Source organism: Bombina bombina, chromosome 2 (genome assembly GCF_027579735.1).
Source record: "Bombina bombina isolate aBomBom1 chromosome 2, aBomBom1.pri, whole genome shotgun sequence".
Taxonomy (NCBI): Eukaryota; Metazoa; Chordata; class Amphibia; order Anura; family Bombinatoridae; genus Bombina; species Bombina bombina.
Genome location: NC_069500.1, coordinates 1,022,365,283 through 1,022,391,788, shown reverse-complemented (window position 1 = coordinate 1,022,391,788; position 26,506 = coordinate 1,022,365,283). Strand labels below are relative to the sequence as shown.

General features: G+C 38.9%; 1 protein-coding gene across 1 annotated transcript in view; it reads left to right on the top strand.

Moving 5' to 3' along the window:
- The window catches only part of BBS7 (Bardet-Biedl syndrome 7), a 261,543-nt gene that overhangs the window by 93,748 nt on the left and 141,289 nt on the right, over window positions 1-26,506 (top strand). The window contains 2 exon segments of the mRNA XM_053703611.1: window positions 7,216-7,380; window position 7,964. Of these exon segments, the coding sequence (XP_053559586.1) occupies window positions 7,216-7,380; window position 7,964 (166 nt within the window).

Below are 26,506 nucleotides of genomic sequence, written 5' to 3'. Positions count from 1 at the left end.
TTAGTTATACATAGAGACTTATTATGCATGCAGGGAATGTGTGCATGCACACACATATACACCTGTACACCTATACTTATATATATATATATATATATATATATACGTATTCCCATCCAAAGAGAAACTCCAACCTGATCCAGACTGCAATACAATTACTCCCAGAAGTTGATCATATTCCGAGTTTAGGCCACCTGGTATTTTAGTTTTCAGCTTGAAGATCCAAAAAATCTCCTGCCTTGCTAGTATCTGGTCCCTGTCTCCTCCTCTATTACCTACTTGAACCTGTTCAGTTATGTTCCACCTAAGTGTGTCCGATCTCTTTTGATGGAAGTCCCTGAAGTGTCTCACTAGGGGTGTGGACAGGGTGCCTGCTTTTATATCACGCACATGCTCTCTTATTCTCGTTCTGGTGTCCCTTGTGGTCATACATACTGAATTTTACATTCAACACATGTTAATAGATATATTACGTATGACATTCTACAGTTATAGCACTTGCTATGGGAGAACCTCTCTCCTGTCATTTCACTCCTGAATCCATTCCCCAATGAGACATATTCGCAGGCTCTACATGTATGGTTATGGCATTTGTACACGCCTTTCATAGTTAACCATGAACTGGTTATGGGCATAGTTGTTTTCAAGGCAGTTGGTGAAGCCATATTCCCTATTGTAACACCTCTTTTATACGCAAATTTACATCCTTTATCCACGAGGTCTGCTATATGTTCATCAGCGGCCAGCATCTTAAAATGCTTATTGACTATCCTACAGATTTCATCAAACTGGTTGCTGTATGTGGTCAAAAAGAAGGCCTGTTTAGTCGCTCTAGGTTGCCTTTTCTTCTCTGTCTATTTCTCCTTTTCAATAAATCCTCTCTATCTACAGATGCTACAGAGTTCCTAACACCCTGTACCATTGGTGTTGGATAATCTCTGTCCCTCAATCTGTTCGATAAGAGTTTTGATTGTTTTATAAACTGAGATTGAGTAGTACAGTTACTTTTGACTCTCAATTGCCTTAAAGACTCGGTCTGGGTGGTTACTATTTGCATGGAGGATTGTATTTCCTGTGATGGGTTTCCTGTAGATGTCTGATTTAACCATCACTCTCTCCAGTCAAGGTAACATCTAGATAGTTCACCCTATATTTTTGAAATTCATGGGTGAAACTAATACCCACATTGTTAGTGTTCAGCCAATCCATGAAGAGGATAGCTGTGCTTTCATCTCCCCTCCAGGCTAGAATCAAATCATCTATATACCTTTTGTAAAAGATGATGTTTCCCCTAAAGGGATTTTCTTCACCAAAGATGTGGGGCAGCTCCCACCAACCCATGAATAGGTTGGCATAGGCGGCTGAAAAACTTCGCCCCATCGCCGTCCCACATCTTTGGAGATAGAAACAATCCTCAAACTTAAGAGTCAGGAGAAATTCTGTTATTCTGAGAATATATGCACAGCTGTCCTCGTCATACAACATTGACCCCCGTAGAAAGAATTTAATAGCCTCAAGTCCCTTTTCATGTTGAATGGACATATACAATGCCCTAACATCTATCGTAAGCCAAGAATAGGAGTCCAACCATCCCATATTCTGCACCATGCTTAAAAGATGTGTAGTGTCCCTAAGGTAGCTTGGAAGTGTAATCACTAGTGGCTGCAATATCTCATCCAGCCACTGTGATAGTTTTTCTGACAGAGAGCCAATCCCACTCACAATTGGGCGTCCTTCTACCTTAGAGGTCGATTTGTGGATTTTGGGCAAGTGATTAAAGATGGGAATGACAGGTTTTTCCACAATCAGAAACCTTGCTGTTTTGTCATCCAAATAACCACCCTCCTTGCCTTCATCCACAAGATGTTTTAACTCCCTTAAAAATCTTGAAGTGGGGTTGGCGCTCAGTTGGAGATACTGGGACTGATCATTTAGTTGTCGAAGGGCCTCACTTACAAAAAACTCCCTATCCATTACAACAACGGATCCTCCCTTATCAGCCGATCTGATTACGAGATTTCTATTCTCTTTAAGGGTTAGTATTGCCTCTCTTTCTTTCCTTGAGAGATTTGGTTTGTTTGTTCCTGATATTGAATTATTAATTTGATACTTAAGTTCCGTAAGATCTCTTTCCACCCTTCTCTGAAAGGCCACTATAGTTTCACCCCGATTATGGATAGGATAGAAACTGGACTTCATCTTAAACTGTGCAAATGCATTTGCTCCTCCTATTTCAACAGTAGATCTTTCCTGATACAATGCTTCTAGCCCTACTCTATCACAATTCTCCATGAAGTCCAGGTTCTGTTTATATGAGTGGGTATGGGTATTCTGTACATCTGCTTGTTCGTGGCCTTCAGACTAGCTGTGTTTATAGAATTTGTATAGTGTTATGTTTCTTATCATTTTGTTCACATCCAACAACGTATTAAAGAGATTAAAGTTATTGGACGGTACAAATCCTAGTCCCAAACTTAGGACCTTCTTTTCTGTCTCGGATAGTGCATAGTTGGAGAGATTAACTACACTTTCTATTGATACCTTTGGTACTGCGACTGATGGCCTCTCCTCAAGGGGTATCTGTTCTGTTGGTACTCTCCCCGTATTGGTGCCTGCTGTTGTGTATTTCCACGTGCATTTGTACCTCTTCCCCCCTTCTGGTACGTCCTGACCTACGCAAAAAACCTGCTCCATTTCACTCCTATTGGGACCACTAGATTGTGAATTTATCATGGTTTCCACTCCCTCTGAGCTTTGGTATTTGCTACGCGTATTCCTCCTAGATTCTTGTTATAGAATTGGTTGAGGAAACTGTTGGCTGTACTCTGTTTGGGTCTGGTGGAGTTTGGCTGTTGGTTTCCTACATATCCAACATTTGGAAGAGCCATGTTTTGTCCCCATATTGCACCATGTGGATAGGAGTTAATCTCCCTAAGTGTGGTTGGACCTCTCCAGCCTTCCTCCCCCCTGAACTTGAATAATCATCATTTGACTCTGCTTCTGTGTCAGAAACCCTAACTTGCCTATTATTCCCAGATCTATTTCTCCTATTTCATCTGCCTCTTCGGTTATTTGTGGGTATGCCTTGGTTGTCCCCCCTCCTATATTGAAATCTGTCTCTTTTATTCCAAACATATACCTTATTGCAATCGTAGTCAGATTGATCACGTAAATATTTTTTGTGTTTGATCTCCATTAGAAGTGCTTTGGCTTCTGCTACTGATTTCTACAATATGGTATCAAACCTGGAATAATCTGTTGCTAAGCTTTCTTTTATTCAATTCAGTTTGTATAGTGTTGATTTGTATTGATACATCACCCAATGCTTTCGTCTTAATCTCAATAATCAAGAGAATAAGTGCCAAAGAACAGTCTGATAAGACATTTATTCCATCTCCCAATAAAGTCCACATCTTCAGTGAAAAAGGTGGGGAATTTATTTATACGGAGACCGACCCCTGGGTACTATTCCCATACTGTGGTATCGTTTAAGGATCTGTATATCCCATTTCATTTTGTTCTCCTTGATTAGTAAGAGATCAGGGAATAAAACGTTTGAGTTTCTCCTTCCATATCCTCTTCTGTAAGAAGTTAAAGTGAATGTAAATTTTACTATTGTTAGTAATAAATATTGATTAATCCTAACTGTAATAGCAAAACCGCAGCACTTCCAAATCAAGGTGTTAGGTTTACGCATGCGCTTTCGAAATCAAGGTGGTTGGTTTACGCATGTGCAAAGAAAATACGCATGCGCATAAAGAACTAATGACGTTTGGGTAAAGGGGCTGGACGCCACAGGGTAAGGAAATTCAGTAGTCGGATTAAGTGTCAATCACTATGCAAAAAGCGGGAACAAAATGGCGGGCTGAGGGACAGAGCGAGACAAAGATACCGAGATAAGTAAAATAATAGATCAAATATAATTTTTTGAAAAAAATCATGACTTAACCTTATGTGCTATCTCTGAGTTTACATCCACTTTAATTATTACTCACTCAAATGTATTATTTCAATTTTATTTTATGTTTGGCTATTAATGTCTGAGATACTTTACTCTATATAAGAGGTAGTATTGAAATCTCGCTATGTCCAAAAATATAGAAATGCAATATATATATAATATCCTCAAATATGGTCCAACTAACACAATATTACTATTGTTATTATGTCCCAATGATTCACCTAAGGAGAGCAAACTCTCTCCTCCCTCCCCTCTAGATCAGCACCACTGGATGTGAGGACCGCTGCTGTCCCAAGTCTCACTGTTAGTGAGTAAATAATCAAAAACCATTTCAGTGTGCTTAGAGATAGTTCGGAGTAAAATGTATTTTCATCAAGGTGAACGGTTGATACTTTGTTCTAAACTCTTTAAATGAGGCTAGTGCTTTTTTCTCTCTGATATTTCACTGTAATAAACAGGATATCTAATTATTAGTAGTCATGTGGACCTAGATTCCTATGCAAAAAACTCTCAGGAAAATAAACATATATACATACTAACACACTTCCATTTATGCTGTTGTTATAGTATAATAAAAGAAAAGAAAAAGACTTTTTGTACAATATCCGTTTTTGCTTTGTATATCATAGAGTCCAGACACACTGTGAGATCAGTGATTCCCACTGTTTAGACAACTGCCTGAGTACAACAAACTGAATATAGGGCTTTTCTCGTCTTCCCTTTACTTTAGGCCCTCAGGGCAGTACATATATATAGGCACCGCTCGTGACTCAAATTGTGCAAATCCTTGGTTTACTGTCCTGGGGCTACTCAGATTTAACCCTCAAGTTTTCAGGTGGCTTGGATTATTTATGTGAGGTTTCCATATAGAGGAATGAGGAGTATTTGGGAAGGAAGGCACACACTTATATCACACCATTCATATACTCAAGTGCTGTTCGTAGATAGTATATAATAGAAATGGACAGATTAACTGAACAACGGAGACTCAGTCTCTGGAGGGGCGTCAAGATGTTTTGAAAAGTGTTAAAACAGTATACCCTGACATTTAGATAACAACATTCACAAGGTTATACTGCAGTTTACACAACTTAGTTCCAATGTTCAAAACGCTTTGTTCAACCTCCGTACTTTGCTTCACTCCGTGATCAGATCCAAATTTCTTCTCACCGTTCCGTTCCGGCATCGCTCTTCTGCCTCCCCCAATCCTCATCTGTGGCGCTGACTTGCTTGCATGTTAGTATATAGTCAGTCTTAATTTGATTTGTATTTATTCATATTTATAGCATATGAAGCAGGCACATATTTCTGAAATTTGGATAGACAGAATTTACAATCAGACATTAGAATTTGAAGCCATTCTCCACCTTCTAACTCAATTTTATTTTAAGTTTCTACTTGGAAAAGGCTGCATCCTCTAGATCTCAGCAACACCTCTGCTCTTCTACCTACAGTATCAACATATTATCTGTTCCAGTTCCTGTGTAGTGCAGTGTTTCAATAAGTGCAGTGTTCCAATAATGCCTCTCTACCCATGCCTGTATACTGCAAGTGTTGTGTCAGACACAAAGCTTTCTACATTCTGTTCCATTACATGTTGGGCACTGAGAACAGAAGCATTGAGCATCTGTTGAGTTCTACCCTTCCACACGGGTATGGCTCATTATTGTGGTCATTTGTATTTTTGCCACCATGATCCTGTGTTTGCTGGGGAGGGGGGGGTGGTGTTCTTTGACACAACTTAGGCTCCTCAGATAAGGCATCACAGATGGTCCCCAACTGACTGCAGCCGGATTTAGTTGTATGACCTTGTCCTTCAACAGTGCATGTGTCTCAGTTACTTCCTCTGGTAGTTACATCACCGAATCAGAAGATATTTCATGCTACATCTGTCTGAAATTAGCAGTAGATTTCATTTTCTTTTTTGAATATCTTTATTTGTATTCTCCTTTTATTTTATCTATCTCACTTTCAGCCTTCCTAAGAGACACATTTCTACATTGTTCTCATAACTTTACACTTCCCTCCTCACCATGAAACTGGATAGCACAAACCCTAAATAAGGTTCGCCTCATGAAAACCAAGAGTCTCGCTGGACCAAATCAAGATAGCCATCCTTCTCTTTGTGTAAGTTTTATTGCCATTCCAATGTGCTGCTTTAATGACTGTTGCTTGGAAGAATTACCAGCTGGTCTTTCCTTTTCTTATGAGACTTCAGACACTCCATCAAGACCTCAGAGACTCCCTTGTCTTGTGGTGCAGTGTTACATTGCTTGTGGAAGCTTCTAATTGAACTTTCATTATTGGGCTTGTGTTTAAACCAATGTTAGGCATTCAAGCTAAACAATCTGACAGTAGAAATCCAAATACTTCCATTAAACATCACCAAGATCTTCGTATACCATACATCTTTGTAGAGTACTTCAGACTGTTGGCTTTAGTTAAATCCTACCTCACTAATCCCTGTAATCCATATTCCTGATGTGAAAAATTTGCAGACTTTCTTAGGTGGCCCCTTCTTTTTCTTGATGAATGGAGCTACATCCTGTTATGTTTTTGGATATTATTGGCCACTTAAGCATCCAGACTGTTGTCCTTGGGACCTCGAAACACAACTTTGTTTTTCCTGTAAAAGCCCAGAACAGATGAAATACATTAACACACTGACAATCCCTTGGTCTTTTCCATTTTGTCTCTATTTTTCCATCTATTTCCTTAATCAAATTTTCCAAGATCTATCCCACTTGGGTGGACATTCATCTGTTTTTCCATTTGGCATGACCTACTTTCCAAGGATCCCATTAACTCACCTTCCAGAAATCATCCTTGATCACTGCCTGATCACTCAGAGTGCTTTCAGCCTTCTTTCTTTTTACAGCCATTGGTATGATGTACAATGTTTGACTGAGTCTTGCTTCACTTCCACACAACCAAACCCATGACATTGCTCCACCTCACTTTTATTTTTTTCACATCTCCCCCAAAGTGTGTTTTTTGACTCCTAGGAGCTAAACATGGCTCTACAGAATATGCTAAAACAGATCAGGTTGGATGGTTAACTTGAGTATAAATGTCAAGGCTTATAGGTTCCAATATTGAGATTTGGATAAAGACGCTTTAGTCAGGTTTTTGAGTACATACCCTGCTATGTTTGTAAATATTCAGCATCAGTGAAATGTGTTTTAGAATACAATAAACCGTGAATCGTAAGTATGCTTGTTGTGTTAAATGACATCCCATGTCTATCATTTCAGACCGATGAATACACTAAGCCTGACTGGTCAGTTCAGCTTTGCAGAAATTCATTCATGGGTGGTGTTTTGTCTCCCGGAAGTCCCAGAAAAACCACCAGTGGGAGAGAACATTACATTTTACTTTCAGAATACATTCTTAGACACACAGCTTGAATGTTCTTACAGGTAATACCTATTTCTGAGTTTACAAAGCTTCACTTCAATCACAATATATACTATTATTCCATTTTGAGTTCTCACTTACATTGTTTTGAGTCTTACATCACAGTAAATTAACTATTACTTTTTATCATAAAAATAATATTATTGTTTTGCTATTCAAGTAATGATGGAATGATTGCTGTTTCTTAGATTAGCATATGCTATACCCAGTGTACCAGCACAGGCTATTTTCACTCATTCACAGCTAGGCCAGCAAATAGATGCTAACACGTTGATTGGGGTGGTAAAATATCATTGAAGGCGCAGCAACCATATGTTCACAGTGTTGTGCAAACCAGGTCCTGGGGCAACAAATTAACCACGAGTTTATATTTTAGCAGATTATCAAATTGACTGAATTTGATTCATTTTCTTCTGCCCAATAAGGGCTAGATTACGAGTGGCACGCTAACTAAATATGTGTGTGTGTGTGTGTATATATATATATATATATATATATATATATATATATATTTATGTTTTTATAAATATATATATATATATAATAACAGATGAAGAGCACTCTCACTTCAAATCCAACTGCCAGGGTGCAAACAGGGAATCAATAATTATAAACGATAGAATGCACTCACTGATCTTTTTAAACAAACATGTTTTTTAATGTGACGTTTCGGGGACCGTATCCCCTTCCTCAGACAGTGAAACACAGTGTCAAACAAACTTTTATAACACAAGCCCCACCCCCAATTAGAGCCGAAAAAAAACGCCAAGTGGTAGTCATAACAACAGTGTTCAACACCAGTGTCATGTGGTTTTCATAGATTCAAAAACATGTTGCTGAATGGTGTAGTTAAATCCTCAATTCACCACTGAGGAAACATTGTCAAATGATATGAGCATAGTGGTGACATAGTGCACATAATTATCATATAAAAGTGCCTAAAGCAACACATATATAATCAAACAGAATAATCAGAGAACATTAAGACATGTAAAAACAAATGTACCGTTTGCAGCAACATATGTACGTTAGCCATGTGTCATTGTTAGGAGCTGTATATCCTATGCATGAAATTATCAACTATAGCCAATCAATATCAATATCAGCACAATCATGAGAATAGCAAATATGAGGACAGAAAAAAATTACTATACCAAGAGACATCCGCGGATACAACCGCTGCGATCCGCCATCAGCTACACTGACTGGAAGAGCACGTCGCATCAAGCGTGCGTGTGACGTCACAGCCGACGATCAGCTGTAAAAACAAAACCAGCTGATCCACTCATTCCGGCGTGCACTGTCAATGCAGGATAGAAGTAAAACGCACATACCCCACAGCACAATATGAAAAACAGTGTGAAAAACAATAATGCTACTAGGGAATAATAAATAAACAAGAAATAAATAGGAAAAAAAGGAGAAAGAACGAGCAAAAATGAGAAATAGAAGGAATGAGAGATAAAAAAAAATAAAAGCATGATACAAGCAGAAAAAAGGTGATAACCGCCTAAATAATGCTAGTGCAAATAGACTGTAATGAAATGGGTAAAAATATGAAGGTGAAATAAAGTAGCGATAGACATGTGCATACATGAAAAATAGCGGTAATGGATAATGTGTGATGTCAATGGTTAAAGAAATGTCAAGGCAAATGTGAGGAAAAGATGTGGGAGGGATGTAGCAAGAAGAGAGAAAAAAAAAGAAAGAAAAAAAGGGGGAAACGAAATGTCACAAACACACAGGACAACATGTGAAGGCAAAAACACAAGGGGGAGGGAGAAAACAATAAGGAAGGGGGAATGCCAACAACACCAAAAAGACCATAAACCACATAAACCAAAACAGACAATGGAACAGTACAAAGAATTATAGGAGCGCCAATGAAGGCTAAAGTAAACTACAGGTACCTTAATATACAGATGACATAGAACGATGTCACCAATTGTATGAATCCAATAAGTTTAAAAAACAATATCCCCAATTTGGATGAATCGATAAAGTTCAAAAATATAACAGAAGAAGGAATAAAATATATCCTTTTTAAAAACACACACTGGGTTTAAAGTATAAAATTACAGTTTATTAATACAGTTTATTAATACGACCTGATCAGATGACTTCACTGATCACTACTTTATTTATAACATAGAGGTCACTTATAGCATAAGAAAACTACTATTCTGGTTTGGTACATCCAATTAGAGCTACTCTATATGAGCCTAAAATGTGCATAAAGATGATGATTGAAATAAAATAATATTGATGATGATTGGGATAGAGTAATATCAATTCTTAGGTGAGTGTGCAACAGACACGCAAATCGTGAGAAAAAAAAAAAGAAAGAAAACAAATATATTCACTTGTGAAAAAAATGTACCATTAAATGTGTACCAAAAAATGTGTGTACAAAAAATATACCAAAAAATATAAAAAATATATAAAAAATATATAAAAAATATATATATACCAAAAATATATATACAAAACGATCTAATACCGGTATGATCTGTGAATAAAATCAATACATAAAAATGTGAATTACTTATGTCTCTGAGAGACCAGGTGGATAACCAGAGCTGTCCTTAGCTGTTTTATCTAAGAACCAGGTTTTGGTTATATCAGAAGCTGTTAGTTTCCTAAACAAATTTCTGAATACTATAACTATCAAGAGCTGTAAGTTTCCTACACAAATTTCTAAATGCTATAAACATCACAATACAATATATGCCAGCATCTAGGAATGACATAAAAAGAAAACTAAAAAAGGAAATAATAAAACAATGTTTTGACACTATTAAAACCCAATTCAATGGGGGAGCATTGAAATATTAAAAAGCAAAGTCCATAGTCCAATGATTAATTAATCCAAATAACAGCCAAATGATGAAGATAATTCTTGGGTCCAAAGGTCTCCGGAAACCTGTTGAAAAAATATAAAGTGCACTAAACAAAGGGCTTAAAGGGACTTAGTCTAACAGGTAATAGACTCACCCAATAAGCTGTCTTGAAAAAGGCCCCATCACAGGGCCGAAACGCGTTGACATTGGAGAGATTTGTGAGGCTCATATATCACCAGGATCAGCTTATTGGGTGAGTCTATTACCTGTTAGACTAAGTCCCTTTAAGCCCTTTGTTTAGTGCACTTTATATTTTTTCAACAGGTTTCCGGAGACCTTTGGACCCAAGAATTATCTTCATCATTTGGCTGTTATTTGGATTAATTAATCATTGGACTATGGACTTTGCTTTTTAATATTTCAATGCTCCCCCATTGAATTGGGTTTTAATAGTGTCAAAACATTGTTTTATTATTTCCTTTTTTAGTTTTCTTTTTATGTCATTCCTAGATGCTGGCATATATTGTATTGTGATGTTTATAGCATTTAGAAATTTGTGTAGGAAACTTACAGCTCTTGATAGTTATAGTATTCAGAAATTTGTTTAGGAAACTAACAGCTTCTGATATAACCAAAACCTGGATCTTAGATAAAACAGCTAAGGACAGCTCTGGTTATCCACCTGGTCTCTCAGAGACATAAGTAATTCACATTTTTATGTATTGATTTTATTCACAGATCATACCGGTATTAGATCGTTTTGTATATATATTTTTGGTATATATATATTTTTTATAGATTTTTTATAGATTTTTTATATTTTTTGGTATATTTTTTGTACACACATTTTTTGGTACACATTTAATGGTACATTTTTTTCACAAGTGAATATATTTGTTTTCTTTCTTTTTTTTTTCTCACGATTTGCGTGTCTGTTGCACACTCACCTAAGAATTGATATTACTCTATCCCAATCATCATCAATATTATTTTATTTCAATCATCATCTTTATGCACATTTTAGGCTCATATAGAGTAGCTCTAATTGGATGTACCAAACCAGAATAGTAGTTTTCTTATGCTATAAGTGACCTCTATGTTATAAATAAAGTAGTGATCAGTGAAGTCATCTGATCAGGTCGTATTAATAAACTGTATTAATAAACTGTAATTTTATACTTTAAACCCAGTGTGTGTTTTTAAAAAGGATATATTTTATTCCTTCTTCTGTTATATTTTTGAACTTTATCGATTCATCCAAATTGGGGATATTGTTTTTTAAACTTATTGGATTCATACAATTGGTGACATCGTTCTATGTCATCTGTATATTAAGGTACCTGTAGTTTACTTTAGCCTTCATTGGCGCTCCTATAATTCTTTGTACTGTTAAACTCCCAAGGACCTATTAGGGGGTCCTTTATAGTGCAGCAGGTAAACAGATCTAGGCGCTGTTCTGAACTCCACTTCTACAAAACAGACAATGGACTCTCATATCGTGGTAGTGGAGCACACTCTCATAGGATGGACGTTCTCATTAAAGAAAACAATGCCAGTCCAACATGGAATTGAGCCCATGTGTATATATCGTGTTCAGGCGGTACGTCCATCTAGCTTCGATTTGGAGAAGAATCTTGTTCCTATCGCCTCCCCGTCTTAGTGGAGGAACATGGTCAATCAAAACAAAATGGAGATCAGTGGAATTGTGACCGGCTTCCAAGAAATGTCTTGCCACGGGTTGGTCGCTCTTTTTATTCTTGATAGCAGCCCTGATCGATGATCTGTGATTGGCCATTCTAGTGCGGGCATTGTCAGTCGTTTTGTCTACGTAGAATTTGGCACAGCTGCAGCTGAGTAAATAGACCATGAATGTCGTGGTACAAGACAGCCGGTGGCTGATGGTGTATTTCTTATTTTTATGTGAGTGGACAAATGTAGCCCCAGGGAGCATGGAACTGCACGTAGTGCATCCCAAACATTGGTAGAATCCCATCTTCTTGGGTTGTAGCCAAGTCGTGTCTTGATAACAATGGACTGGATCAGTCTTCATAATTAAGTCCCGTAGATTAGTGTTCCTTTTATATCCAACACGAGGAGGGGCCCATTTCGATAATGGTAAGTTAGGATCCCCTTGGACAATGTGCCAGTGTTGGCGTAGACTTGAGTCGTGAGTCTGGAGCGTATTTAGTGGTGAAAGTTATACGTGGGTTACTCAACTCGTCCACCCTCCTTGGGGTTCTGACATCCATGCAGTTTGCTCTTGCCTGGTTAATGATTTTAGGCTGATATCCCCTGCCACAAAATGTATTACTCATGTTTTCAAGTTGTTGAACTTGGTTATCAATGTCACTGTTTGCTCTAACAATGGTAAGTTGTGCTTGTGGAATTGCTTGTAGTAAGGCTCCCGGGTATCAGCTAGTCGCATGCATTAATGAGTTGCGGTCAGTTGGCTTCTGAAACATAGTGGTGCCTAGTTTCCCCCCGACCTTGAAAATTCTTAGGCCCAGGAAATCTATCGATTCAAGGTGATAGTTAATCTTGAACTTGACCGGGCAATCCAGTTGGTTGAGAGTTTCAAACCACATGTTGAGTTCAGATTCAGATCCTGTCCAGATCATGAAAAGGTCGTCAATGTACCTTCAATAGAACGCCACCTCTTTCTTATGGTAAATATCCATCACTGTACACTCATACCGCACCATGTAGAGATTGGCTAGCGATGGGGCCACATTTGACCCCATCGCCGTGCCTGTAATCTGTTGGTAGAATGATTTTTCGAATCGAAAGTAATTCAATGTAAGGCTCATATCCAAGAGCTCCAACAGGAAATCCACAGAGAGACCAACAAACGGTGTTTATTCAATGTATCCCGAACACAGTCTTTCCCATCCTCATGGGGTATGATGGTGTATAAACTTGTCACATCAGCAGTGACAAGTATCCACTCGTCTTCAATCATCACTGATTTGAGAAGATCAAGTGAGTGTGCTGAGTCCCTCAGATAGGATGTCATTTGCCTCACACACTGTTGCAAATAATGATCCATAAATATGGCTAATTTGGAAGTGCAGGAACCCCTAGCGGAGACGATAGGACGTCCCGGGGGCCGTTCCAAGTTCTTGTGCACCTTCGGAAGTGTGTATAGTATCGGGCAAATGGGGTGAGTGACCATAAAAATAATATTATTGTGTTGCTATTCAAGTAATGATGGAATGATTGCTGTTTCTTAGATTAGCATATGCTATACCCAGTGTACCAGCACAGGCTATTTTCACTCATTCACAGCTAGGCCAGCAAATAGATGCTAACACGTTGATTGGGATGGTGAAATATCATTGAAGGCGCAGCAACCATATGTTCACAGTTTTGTGCAAACCAGGTCCTGGGGCAACAAATTAACCACAAGTTTATATTTTAGCATATTATCAAATTGACTGAATTTGATTCATTTTCTTCTGCCCAATAAGGGCTAGATTACGAGTGGCACGCTAACTAAATATGTGTGTGTGTGTGTGTGTGTGTATATATATATATATATATATATATACATATATATATATATATATACATATGTATGTATATATATATATATATATATATATATGTTTTTATAAATATATATATATAATGTTTATATGTGTGTCGGGGGGGGGGGGGGCGGAGTAGGAAGTGTACTCCTAAAGCATCAACAGGGACACTTTGTTGTCCACCCCCCTGGAAGAGTGATCAGTGATTGCTTCTTGTGGGAACCAGGTACAAAAGCCTTTTTTGTTTTCCTCTGGAGGTGTGATTATACAGGCAGTGCATCACTACATTCATTTTAGGAAGCGTCTTGTAGAGCAGCAGCACTTGTACAAAGTCAGCTGAGCTGTGATAATTTATCAGTACTTAGGGGTCACAATCAGAAAGTGGCAGCAGCTACTCCAGCATGGCGACCAAATAAATTATGCAGCACAAGGCCGTTTATCCACAGTCTGCTACTGTGTTGTCTCTTTACTGCTGCAATCTGTTACTTCCGTGCCTTGCTGACCTAAATTGCATAGTAGATGCAGTTATCGAAGAGACCTACAGTGTAAATATGCTGCAGCCTCTTTGGTAGTCATGGGATTAGCTGCATTTACTGGGTATTTTATCTCAGCGCCACACAGATGTTTCTCATATAGCTGGACCTTATGGGACAGGAGCTGCCTCCGTGCTCTGGTGCTGTGCTGAGGTGTGAGGCAATGATTTACTTCCCTATTCCTGCTTTGGTAAAATACATACAGTGTAAAATATATAGCAAGTCATGAAAAAAGTGGCACCAACAACACAACATTGCACTCTTGGAGACATATACCCACAGCTCTAATCATAAATAATAAGTCCTTGTATAAAGGTATACACAGTTCAGCAATAGTTAAAGGGATACTAATCCCGAATTTTAAGCAACTTTCTAATTTACTCCTATTATCAATTTTTCTTTGTGCTCTTGCTATCTTTATTTTAAAATCAGGAATGTAAAGCTTAGGAGCCAGCCCACTTTTGGTTCAGAACCTGGGTTATGATATACTCATAATAACACTAATAAAAAACTATTTTAAAAAAAATTGCATAAAAAAGTTATAAGGACTCAAAGATATGAGGTGTAAGGTGTTAGAAAAAAAAAGAGATACATACATATACTTGTCTAAATGAGAGTTATTATATTAAAGTCTCAAAGTTTTTACTTTCCCTTTAAAGCTGAGAGTGATCACAGATAAAGCAGATTTTCAGTAGCAAATGATGGAATGTTGCATAGTTATGATTTTATTTAATTAAATTGAGATTGCTACTCCAGTAACTAAAAACTTTTCACTTATTTCAACAATATTTAAACAAAAAAAAAATAATATATATATATACACATACAGGGGTTAAAAAATATGCCCAATGTTTCTAGTCTCATGGAAATTCTTACTAGCCCACTTTTTCAACTCATAAAAAACATATTTTTGCGGTGCCTTAAGAGAAATTGTAATACACAGTTATGAATAAATTCTGAATAAAACACTATAAATTTCAAATAATATAAATTTATTCTCTTACCTAAAAAGATAAGTTTTTCTTTAGTAAAATGATCATGGTCCACAGTACTATAACATATAGAACATATTTCCTTCCACTAGGAGTAGGTCAAGAACCCATACAAGAGCTTAAAATCCCCTCCACCACCTTCCATCTCTCTCTAGTTTTGTTCTTGGCCTTGCTTATGGATTTATATTTGGGAGCTCAGACCAATTTGAGACCAGAGTCCCTGGAAATTATCTTTCTCCAACATTGGTGTGTCCGGTCCACGGCGTCATCCTTACTTGTGGGAAATATCTCTTCCCCAACAGGAAATGGCAAATAGTCCCAGCAAAGCTGGCCATATAGTCCCTCCTAGGCTCCGCCCACCCCAGTCATTCTCTTTGCCGTTGCACAGGCAACATCTCCACGGAGGTTAAGAGTTTTTGGTGTTTAAATGTAGTTTTTTATTCTTCTATCAAGTGTTTGTTATTTTAAAATAGTGCTGGTATGTACTATTTACTCTGAAACAGAAAAAGATGAAGATTTCTGTTTGTGAGAGGTAGATAATTTTAGCAGACAGTAACTAAAATCGATTGCTGTTTCCACATAGGACTGTTGAGATGAAGTAACTTCAGTTGGGGGAAACAGTTAGCAGACTTTTCTGCTTAAGGTATGACTAGCCATATTTCTAACAAGACTGTGTAATGCTGGAAGGCTGTCATTTTTCCCCTCATGGGGATAGGTAAGCCATTTTCTTAGTCTCAAACAGAATAAAGGGCTTAATATGGGCTATAAAACTGGTAGACACTTTTATGGGCTAAATCGATTGCTTTATTTGGGCATTTTATACATGTTTATGCTGATATTTCACATTTATAAGCTTGGGGAACGTTTTTTAACGGCAGGCACTATGTTAGACACCTTTTCCAGTCAGGGAGGGCCTTCCCAGTTGTAGGCTGAGCCTCATTTTCGCGCCATTACTGCACAGTTGTTTTTGAGAGCAAGACATGCAGATGCATGTGTGAGGACCTGAAAATAGCTGGAAAAGTTTCTAGAAGGCGTCATTTGGTATCGTATTCCCCTCTGGACTTGGTTAGGTCACAGCAAAAGCTGTAGCTGGGACTGTATAGGGGTTAAATTTGTAAACGGCTCCGGTTCCGTTATTTTAAGGGTTAAAGCTCTGAAATTTGGTGTGCAATACTCTTAATGCTTTAAGACACTGTGGTGAAATTTTGGTAATTTTTGAACAATTCCTTCATAGTTTTTCACATATTCAGTAATAAAGTGTTTCTGTTTAAAATTTGAAGAGACAGTAACGGTTTTGTTTTAAAACGGTTTTTGTGCTTTATTAACAAGTTTAAGCCTGTTTAACATGTATGTGCCTTCGGATAAGCTATGTTCTATATGTATGAAAGCCAATGTGTCTCCCCATTTAAATTTGTGTGATAATTGTGCCACAGCGTCCAAACAAAGTAAGGACAGTACTGCCACAGATAATGAAATTGCCCAAGATGATTCCTCAGATGAGGGGAGTAGACATGATACTACATCATCTCCTACTGTGTCTACACCAGTTTTGCCCACGCAGGAGGCCCCTAGTACATCTAGCGCGCCAATGCTTATTACCATGCAACAATTGACGGCTGTAATGGATAACTCCATAGCAAATATTTTATCCAAAATGCCTGCATATCAGAGAAAGCGCGATTGCTCTGTTTTAAACACTGAAGAGCAGGAGGGCGCTGATGATAATTGTTCTGTCATACCCTCACACCAATCTGAAGTGGCCATGAGGGAGGTTTTGTCAGATGGGGAAATTTCAGATTCAGGAAAAATTTCTCAACAAGCTGAACCTGATGTTGTGACATTTAAATTTAAATTAGAACATCTCCGCGCACTGCTTAAGGAGGTGTTATCTACTCTGGATGATTGTGACAACTTGGTCATTCCAGAGAAATTATGCAAAATGGACAAGTTTCTAGAGGTTCCGGTGCACCCCGACACTTTTCCTATACCCAAGCGGGTGGCGGACATAGTGAATAAAGAGTGGGAGAAGCCCGGCATACCTTTTTGTTCCCCCTCCTATATTTAAGAAATTATTTCCTATGGTCGACCCCAGAAAGGACTTATGGCAGACAGTCCCTAAGGTCGAGGGGGCAGTTTCTACTTTAAACAAGCGCACTACTATTCCTATCGAGGATAGTTGTGCTTTCAAAGATCCTATGGATAAAAAATTGGAAGGTTTGCTTAAAAAGATTTTTGTACAGCAAGGTTACCTTCTACAACCCATTTCGTGCATTGTTCCTGTCACTACTGCAGCGCGGTTCTGGTTCGAGGAACTAGAAAAGTCGCTCGGTAGAGAGACTCCATATGAGGAGGTTATGGACAGAGTTCACGCACTTAAGTTGGCTAACTCTTTTATTTTAGATGCCGCCTTGCAATTAGCTAAATTGGCGGCGAAAAATTCAGGGTTTGCAATTGTGGCGCGTAGAGCGCTTTGGCTAAAGTCTTGGTCAGCGGATGTATCATCCAAGACAAAATTGCTTAACATCCCTTTCAAAGGTAAAACTCTCTTCGGACCAGAATTGAAAGAGATTATCTCAGACATCACTGTGGGAAAGGGCCACACCCTTCCACAAGATAGGCCGTTCAAGGCCAAGAATAAGTCTAATTTTCATTCCTTTCGCAATTTCAGGAACGGACCGGCCTCTAATTCTGCATCCTCTAAGCAAGAGGGTAATGCCTCACAGCCCAAACCAGCCTGGAAACCTATGCAAGGCTGGAACAAGGGTAAGCAGGCCAAGAAGCCTGCTGCTGCTAACAAGACAGCATGAAGGAGTAGCCCCCGATCCGGGACCGGATCTTGTAGGGGGCAGACTCTCTCTCTTTGCTCAGGCTTGGGCAAGAGATGTTCAGGATCCCTGGGCACTAGAAATAGTTTCTCAGGGTTATCTTCTGGAATTCAGGGAACTACCCCCAAGGGGAAGGTTCCACATGTCTCACTTATCCTTAAACCAAATAAAGAGACAGGCGTTCTTACATTGTGTAGAAGACCTGTTAAAAATGTGATACACCCAGTCCCAATAAAAGAACAGGGAATGGGATTTTATTCAAATCTGTTCGTAGTTCCCAAAAAAGAGGGAACATTCAGACCAATTTTGGATCTGAAGATCCTAAACAAATTTCTCAGGGTACCATCGTTCAAAATGGAAACCATTCGAACGATTCTACCCACTATCTAGGAAGGTCAATTTATGACTTCCGTGGATCTAAAGGATGCGTACCTACATATTCCTATCCACAAAGAACATTATCAGTTCCTAAGGTTCGCCTTTCTGGACAAACATTACCAGTTTGTGGCCCTCCCATTCGGGTTAGCCACTTCTCCAAGGATTTTCACAAAGGTACTCGGGTCCCTTCTAGCGGTTCTAAGGCCGAGGGGCATTGCAGTAGTACCATACCTGGACGACATTCTAATACAAGCGTCGTCCCTGTCAAAAGCAAAGGCTCATACAGACATTGTTCTGGCCTTTCTCAGATCGCACGGATGGAAGGTGAACGTAGAAAAAAGTTCTCTGTCTCCGTCAACAAGAGTTCCCTTCTTGGGAACAATAATAGATTCCTTAGAAATGAGGATTTTTCTGACAGAGGTCAGAAAATCAAAGCTTCTAAGCGCTTGTCAAGTTCTTCATTCTGTTCCACGTCCTTCCATAGCTCAGTGCATGGAAGTAGTAGGGTTGATGGTTGCAGCAATGGACATAGTTCCTTTTGCACGAATTCATCTAAGACCATTACAACTGTGCATGCTCAAACAGTGGAATGGGGACTATACAGACTTGTCTCCAATGATTCAAGTAGATCAGAAGACCAGAGATTCACTCCGTTGGTGGCTGACCCTGGACCATCTATCCAAGGGAATGAGTTTCCGCAGACCAGAGTGGGTCATTGTCACGACCGACGCCAGTCTAGTGGGCTGGGGCGCGGTCTGGGAATCCCTGAAGACTCAGGGACTATGGTCTCGGGAAGAGTCTCTTCTCCCGATAAACATTCTGGAACTAAGAGCGATTTTCAATGCTCTCAGGGCTTGGCCTCAACTAGCAAAGGCCAGATTCATAAGATTCCAATCAGACAACATGACGACCGTTGCGTATATCAATCATCAGGGGGGAACAAGGAGTTCCCTAGCGATGAAAGAAGTGACCAAAATAATACAATGGGCGGAGGACAACTCCTGCCATCTATCTGCGATCCACATCCCAGGTGTGGAAAACTGGGAAGCGGATTATCTGAGTCGTCAGACTTTCCATCCGAGGGAGTGGGAACTCCATCCGGAGATCTTTGCCCAACTGACTCAATTATGGGGCATTCCAGACATGGATCTGATGGCGTCTCGTCAGAACTTCAAGGTTCCGTGTTACGGGTCCAGATCCAGGGATCCCAAGGCGACTCTAGTAGATGCACTAGTAGCACCTTGGACCTTCAACCTAGCTTATGTGTTTCCACCGTTTCCTCTCATTCCCAGGCTGGTAGCCAGGATCAAACAGGAGAGGGCCTCTGTGATCTTGATAGCTCCTGCGTGGCCACGCAGGACTTGGTATGCAGACCTGGTGAATATGTCATCGGTTCCACCATGGAAGCTACCTTTGAGACAGGACCTTCTTGTTCAGGGTCCATTCGAACATCCAAATCTGGTCTCCCTCCAGCTGACGGCTTGGAGATTGAACGCTTGATTCTTTCAAAGCGTGGGTTTTCAGATTCTGTGATAGATACTCTGGTTCAGGCCAGAAAACCAGTAACTAGAAAGATTTACCATAAAATATGGAAAAAATATATCTGTTGGAGAAAGGATTATCTGCAAGTTCTCTAAGGGGACAGATCTCTGCTTTATCTGTCTTACTACACAAAAGACTGGCAGCTGTGCCAGATGTTCAAGCATTTGTTCAGGCTCTGGTTAGGATCAAGCCTGTTTACAGACCTTTGACTCCTCCCTGGAGTCTAAATCTAGTTCTTTCAGTTCTTCAAGGGGTTCCGTTTGAACCTTTACATTCCATAGATATTAAGTTACTATCTTGGAAAGTTTTGTTTTTAGTTGCTAGAAGAATTTCTGAGTTATCTGCTTTGCAGTGTTCTCCGCCTTATCTGGTGTTCCATGCAGATAAGGTGGTTTTGCGTACTAAGCCTGGTTTTCTTCCAAAGGTTGTTTCTAACAAGAATATTAACCAGGAGATAGTTGTTCCTTCTTTATGTCCAAATCCAGTTTCAAAGAAGGAACGTTTGTTACACAATTTGGACGTAGTCCGTGCTCTAAAATTCTATTTAGAGGCTACAAAAGATTTCAGACAAACATCTTCTTTGTTTGTTGTCTATTCTGGTAAAAGGAGAGGTCAAAAAGCAACTTCTACCTCTCTTTCCTTTTGGCTTAAAAGCATCATCCGATTGGCTTACGAGACTGCCGGACGGCAGCCTCCTGAAAGAATTACAGCTCACTCCACTAGGGCTGTAGCTTCCACATGGGCCTTCAAGAACGAGGCTTCTGTTGACCAGATATGTAAGGCAGCGACTTGGTCTTCACTGCACACTTTTGCCAAATTTTACAAATTTGATACTTTTGCTTCTTCGGAGGCTATTTTTGGGAGAAAGGTTTTGCAAGCCGTGGTGCCTTCCGTTTAGGTAACCTGATTTGCTCCCTCCCTTCATCCGTGTCCTAAAGCTTTGGTATTGGTTCCCACAAGTAAGGATGACGCCGTGGACCGGACACACCAATGTTGGAGAAAACAGAATTTATGCTTACCTGATAAATTACTTTCTTCAACGGTGTGTCCGGTCCACGGCCCGCCCTGGTTTTTTAATCAGGTCTGATGAATTATTTTCTCTAACTACAGTCACCACGGTACCATATGGTTTCTCCTATATATTTTCCTCCTGTCCGTCGGTCGAATGACTGGGGTGGGCGGAGCCTAGGAGGGACTATATAGCCAGCTTTGCTGGGACTCTTTGCCATTTCCTGTTGGGGAAGAGATATTTCCCACAAGTAAGGATGACACCGTGGACCGGACACACCGTTGGAGAAAGTAATTTATCAGGTAAGCATAAATTCTGTTTTCACAAAGAAGATAGAAGCGAGACTTCACAGCAGCTAAATGATACAGGGACATAGAAATACCCTGTTATGGCGCAGCATTTACCTATGAGACTTCAACCATAACTACCCTCAGGCATTGTGGGGACTCATCCTTAGCCTCCCCCTGACGGACACAGGTATTTCCTACTGCCATCCTCTGCAGAACCTGCACAGGGTGGGCTCTTTACTGGATACTACTGCAGCTGCATTAAGAAGGATATGACATGCCTGGTAAGCTGTTGGGGGGGGGGGGGGGTGCTACTTAAGGTAAGTGACTTTGACTTTACATTGCTCCCAAACAGCCCAGAGGCTATTTGTAGGTACTCTGACACAGGTACAGCATAGCCAGGGGACTTAACCTGCTCTCCTCTTGACACACTTTTTTCAGGTCCCTACCTGCCCTATCCTTATCAGGGACATAACAAGGTAAGACTGATGCCAATTACAGACCTCTGGCAGCTCTGGGGACCTATTAATAGCACTTTTTAATAAATAGGTGCCTGGCCCTTTAGGAAAACCGCTAACTGTTCAGGGCAGTTAGTGGTTCCATAGAAGACATTCAGGTAGGCGGGGGGGGGCATATTTTTATAGGGAATAAAGTATTTTTATGCTTGATGCACATTATTTTATTTTCTGAACACAAAAATGGCTTTTAAAGCATGCTCTAAGGCACTGGCTTCTCTCCCGGTGGTATCCTTGCCCCCTCAGCTTCCCGTTTTTTTTTGTTTTTTTTTACCAAGACCGGATATACTCCAGGCCACAAAAGCAGCTCAGGAGTGTTATGCAACATCTTCTAAGTCTCCATTAAACTGTTCCTAACCAAGGAGGGGGGTGAGTACCCATACAGGAGCTATCATGGGGTACATTGGGGACAACTCAGTCTACTGGGGGCTGTAATAACTACACTGAGAATATAATAGTTATGTAATACAGTTTTCTAAACTGTATTATATAAGGTGTCATTGCATACTGTTATATAAATTAAAATGGAACAAAATGACTCTGTCCCCACTAGATGTTACTTTTAACACTATAGAGGAGGCAGTCACTGATGTTTCTCTTCCTATATATGTATATTTATTTTGCAAATGTGTTCCAATATGCCATGTTAAACAAATCTGTGATAATTGTATACCTCAGATTTTGTCACTTCCCATAGGGAACATTGTCCTGTACTTGTCACTAAGAGGGATACTACAGATTTTTCCCTGATTTTGAAAATAGCACGTACAAAATAGTGACAGATTGTTTGGCAGCTATCTTCAAACCTCGGTCTCTTGAGGTAAATGTGCAAAATTCTTTACCTTATCCCCACATTTCTGCTCTCTTACAGAGCTCTGACTCTGAGGATGGAAACATATCTAGTTCAGATTGGGAAGTGTCATCCGATGAACAGTACCCTGAAAGCAAATGCTTTTGAGACATTGTTACATCCAAAGAAAGTTACCAGAGAATACATATTTAAACATAACTAAAATCAGAAGTCCTACAAAATGGATAGATCAATGCTAGATATTGATGCCATCTTGGCCATATTATAAGCGGATTGCTATTGTTAGCGCTAGGAGCCTAAACACAATCACTAGATCGCTGTGTTCTTTACACTCAAATCCATATTACAAGTGGGGCGCTGTAAAAATAACTGTAAATTTGTTTGCGCAAACTCACGGTAATTTACACTACCAATATTTTCTATGGGTAGTGTAGAGCGGTATGATACCATGGACCGCAAACTAGAGTCTTTCTTAAGAAAGCTCTTTCTTCAGACCAGTCTTTTACTTAAACCAGCAGTTTCCTTGACCTGTGTGGCTGCTGCAGGAACACTCTGGTATGATTCCTTAGCCAAAATGGTGGCTAAAAATGTGCCTCTACTAAGGATCTATGAAACGGCATTAAGTCCCTTAAAATGATTCAAGCTTTTATGTGTGATGCAGTGATAGACATAATCAAAATTGATGTCAAGAATATGTCTATGGGAGTGCTGGCAAGAAGAGACTTATGGTTAAAATATTGGTCAGAAGACATTATATCAAGGAATATATTGATGACTTCTTCCAAGGGAAAATCCTATTCGGTTCGGACTTGGACTCTATTATCAAGACAGTTACTGGTGGGAAAGAAGCTTTTCTCCCTCAGAACAAAATATCCAAAGGGAAAAACAGACAAAATAATCAATTTTGTTCCTTTTGTTCCTTTCGCTCCTCAGGAGATCAAAAGTCCTCCTCTACTCAGAAGTCTGAACCCTCAAAGCCTGGAAGCCTTGTTCTTCATGGTCAAAGAACAAGCAGTCCAAGAAGTCCAACACCAATACTAAATCTGCATGAAGGTGCAGCATGAAGGGGCAGACTGAGTCTTTTTCAGAAGGCCTGGTTCAGGTTATTCCAGGATCCCTTGGGTTCAAAACATCATTTCCCAGGGCTAAAGGATAGGCTTTTGGTCCAGGCCTCCTTGATGACAATTCCTTCTGTCTTATGTCCCCAAAATTCAGTTAAAGGCGGCTGCCTTTATACAATGTATTCAGGAATCAGATGATATGGGGTTATTATCCCATTACTCCTGTCTCAACAGAGTCAAGGGTTTTACTCCAATCTGTTCATTGTCCCAAAGAAGGAAGGGACTTACAGACCTGTCCTAGATCTGAAAACCCTAAAAATGTTTGTCAGGGTTCCCACTTTCAAGATGGTAATAATTTGCAGAATTTTTCAACAGGGTCAGTTTATGACTACTGTAGACCTTAAGGATACAATCCTGCACATACCTATCAATAATGATCACTATCATTTCCTGAGATTTGCATATATGGACAAACACTACCAGTTTGTTGCTCTTCAGTTTGGTTTGGCTACAGCTCCACCCATCTTTACAAAGGTATAAAAAGAAGTGCATGGGTCTAGCGCTAGTAAAAACACCTACAGCTCTCTTCAAAAAGGATGCCTAGTCAACCTAAGGTAATTGAAAAATACAGTTAAGGTTTGAAGTGAGCGCCTAAGAGGCAGAGGTGGATCAGAACATTAAACAATTACATTTTAATAATACATAACAAATTATACAAGATTAAAAATCATGGATCCATGAATACATAAATGACAATAAACAAATTATGATCTAAAAAGTTAAAAAATTAAATGGTATGATCAGACAGGTTATGGTACCACGTCAAATTGATAAAGTACCGTCTCTGATACAGCTGTATATGTGGTGAAAAAACAATAATAATAATAAATGTCCAAAAAAAAAAAAAAAAAAAAATATATATATATATATATATATATATATATATATATATCCAAAAATTATATGCAAATCCAGTGGGTGTGTCCAAAAGTTGTTTATCCAATAAAAAATTGTAATAAAAAATTGTTGTGTCCAAGTGGATATAGTGTTCAATGTGTACTAAAAATCCTTGTGATAATGACTCCAATAGTGAGAATAGATGAATAAGAAAAACAACAAAAGCAAAAAATAAAATAAAAATGTGAATTCAGTGATCAAAACCTTAAAAAATATAAAAACAAGTTATAATAAAGGATGTTGTAAAACTGGAGGTGATTCTTGAGTGGTAACTTGCTTTATAACCCCATTTTTGAATAGTAATACAATTAAAAATCCTGTGGAAAAAAATGAAAACAAAGCTATAGACAATTTGTAAAATACTTGTTTAGGGTATCAGAAATTATCTCACCATTTATATGTCTACGTGTTTTGGCCTGATAACAGGCCTTTTTCAAGACAGTGAACAGTCTTGAAAAAGGCCTGTTATCAGGCCGAAACGCGTCGACATATAAATAGTGAGATTTCTGATACCCTAAACAAGTATTTTACAAATTGTCTAAAGCTTTGTTTTCATTTTTTTCCACAGGATTTTTAATTGTAAATGGGATTATAAAGCAAGTTACCACTCAAGAATCACCTCCAGTTTTACAACATCCTTTATTATAACTTGTTTTTATATTTTTTAAGGTTTTGATCACTGAATTCACATTTTTATTTTATTTTTGTTGTTTTTGTTATTCATCTATTTATTCACATTTTTGGCACCACTCACACAGTTTTTTGCATCATCTTAATTTTGGATTTTCTTTTTAAATTGGATTTCTCACTATTGGAGTCATTATCACAAGGATTTTTAGTACACATTGAACACTATATCCACTTGGACACAACAATTTTTTATTAAAATTTTTTATTGGATAAACAACTTTTGGACACACCCACTGGATTTGCATATAATTTTTGGATATATATATAAATATTTTTATTTTTTTTTGGACACATTTTTTTTGGACATTTATTATTATTGTTTTTTCACCACATATACAGCTGTATCAGAGACGGTACTTTATCAGTTCGACGTGGTACCATAACCTGTCTGATCATACCATTTCATTTTTTAACTTTTTAGATTAGAATTTGTTTATTGTCATTTATGTATTCATGGATCCATGATTTTTAATCTTGTATAATTTGTTATGTATTATTAAAGTATAATTTGTTATGTATTATTAAAATTTAATTGTTTAATGTTCTGATCCACCTCTGCCTAAGGCTCACATGATAGACGCCTTAGTATGTCCATGGGAGTTTCATCTAGCATACCTGTTTACTCCATTTGTTCTTCTTCCAAGAATCATTGTTCGGATCAAACAGGAGTCAGTGTCAGCAGGGGCGGAACTATTAGAGGTGCAGCCAGTGTAACTGCACCGGGACCCAAGTCATGAAAAAAAATGTAATAACGTGTGCTGTGGGGTTTTTTTTACATTTTTTTTTTAAAAGACCCGACCGGAGCGACGACAGACGTCACGTGTGTAAATATGAAATGTTGACCTAGCCACCCATAGCATATACAAATAAATTGGTAGTCAACAGTCATGTGCTCCTGCACTGCTTCTTTGACTGATTTGTGAGCCAGCCAATCATCCCTGGTGTGGACCCTTCAGGAGACTGAGTCCATTACTTGCACTTTGCACGCAATAGAGTGCAAGAGCCTGGAGCATCACCGTGTGGAGTCCTAGGTACTGCATGCAGATTGCTCCCACCCTGACCCTGCAGTTTGTCTGTGTGATGGTGAGAAATTGAAAAGAAGTTATACAGAATAAACTGAGCAACTTATTAGATCTGCCACTGAGCATCAGTAATATTAAT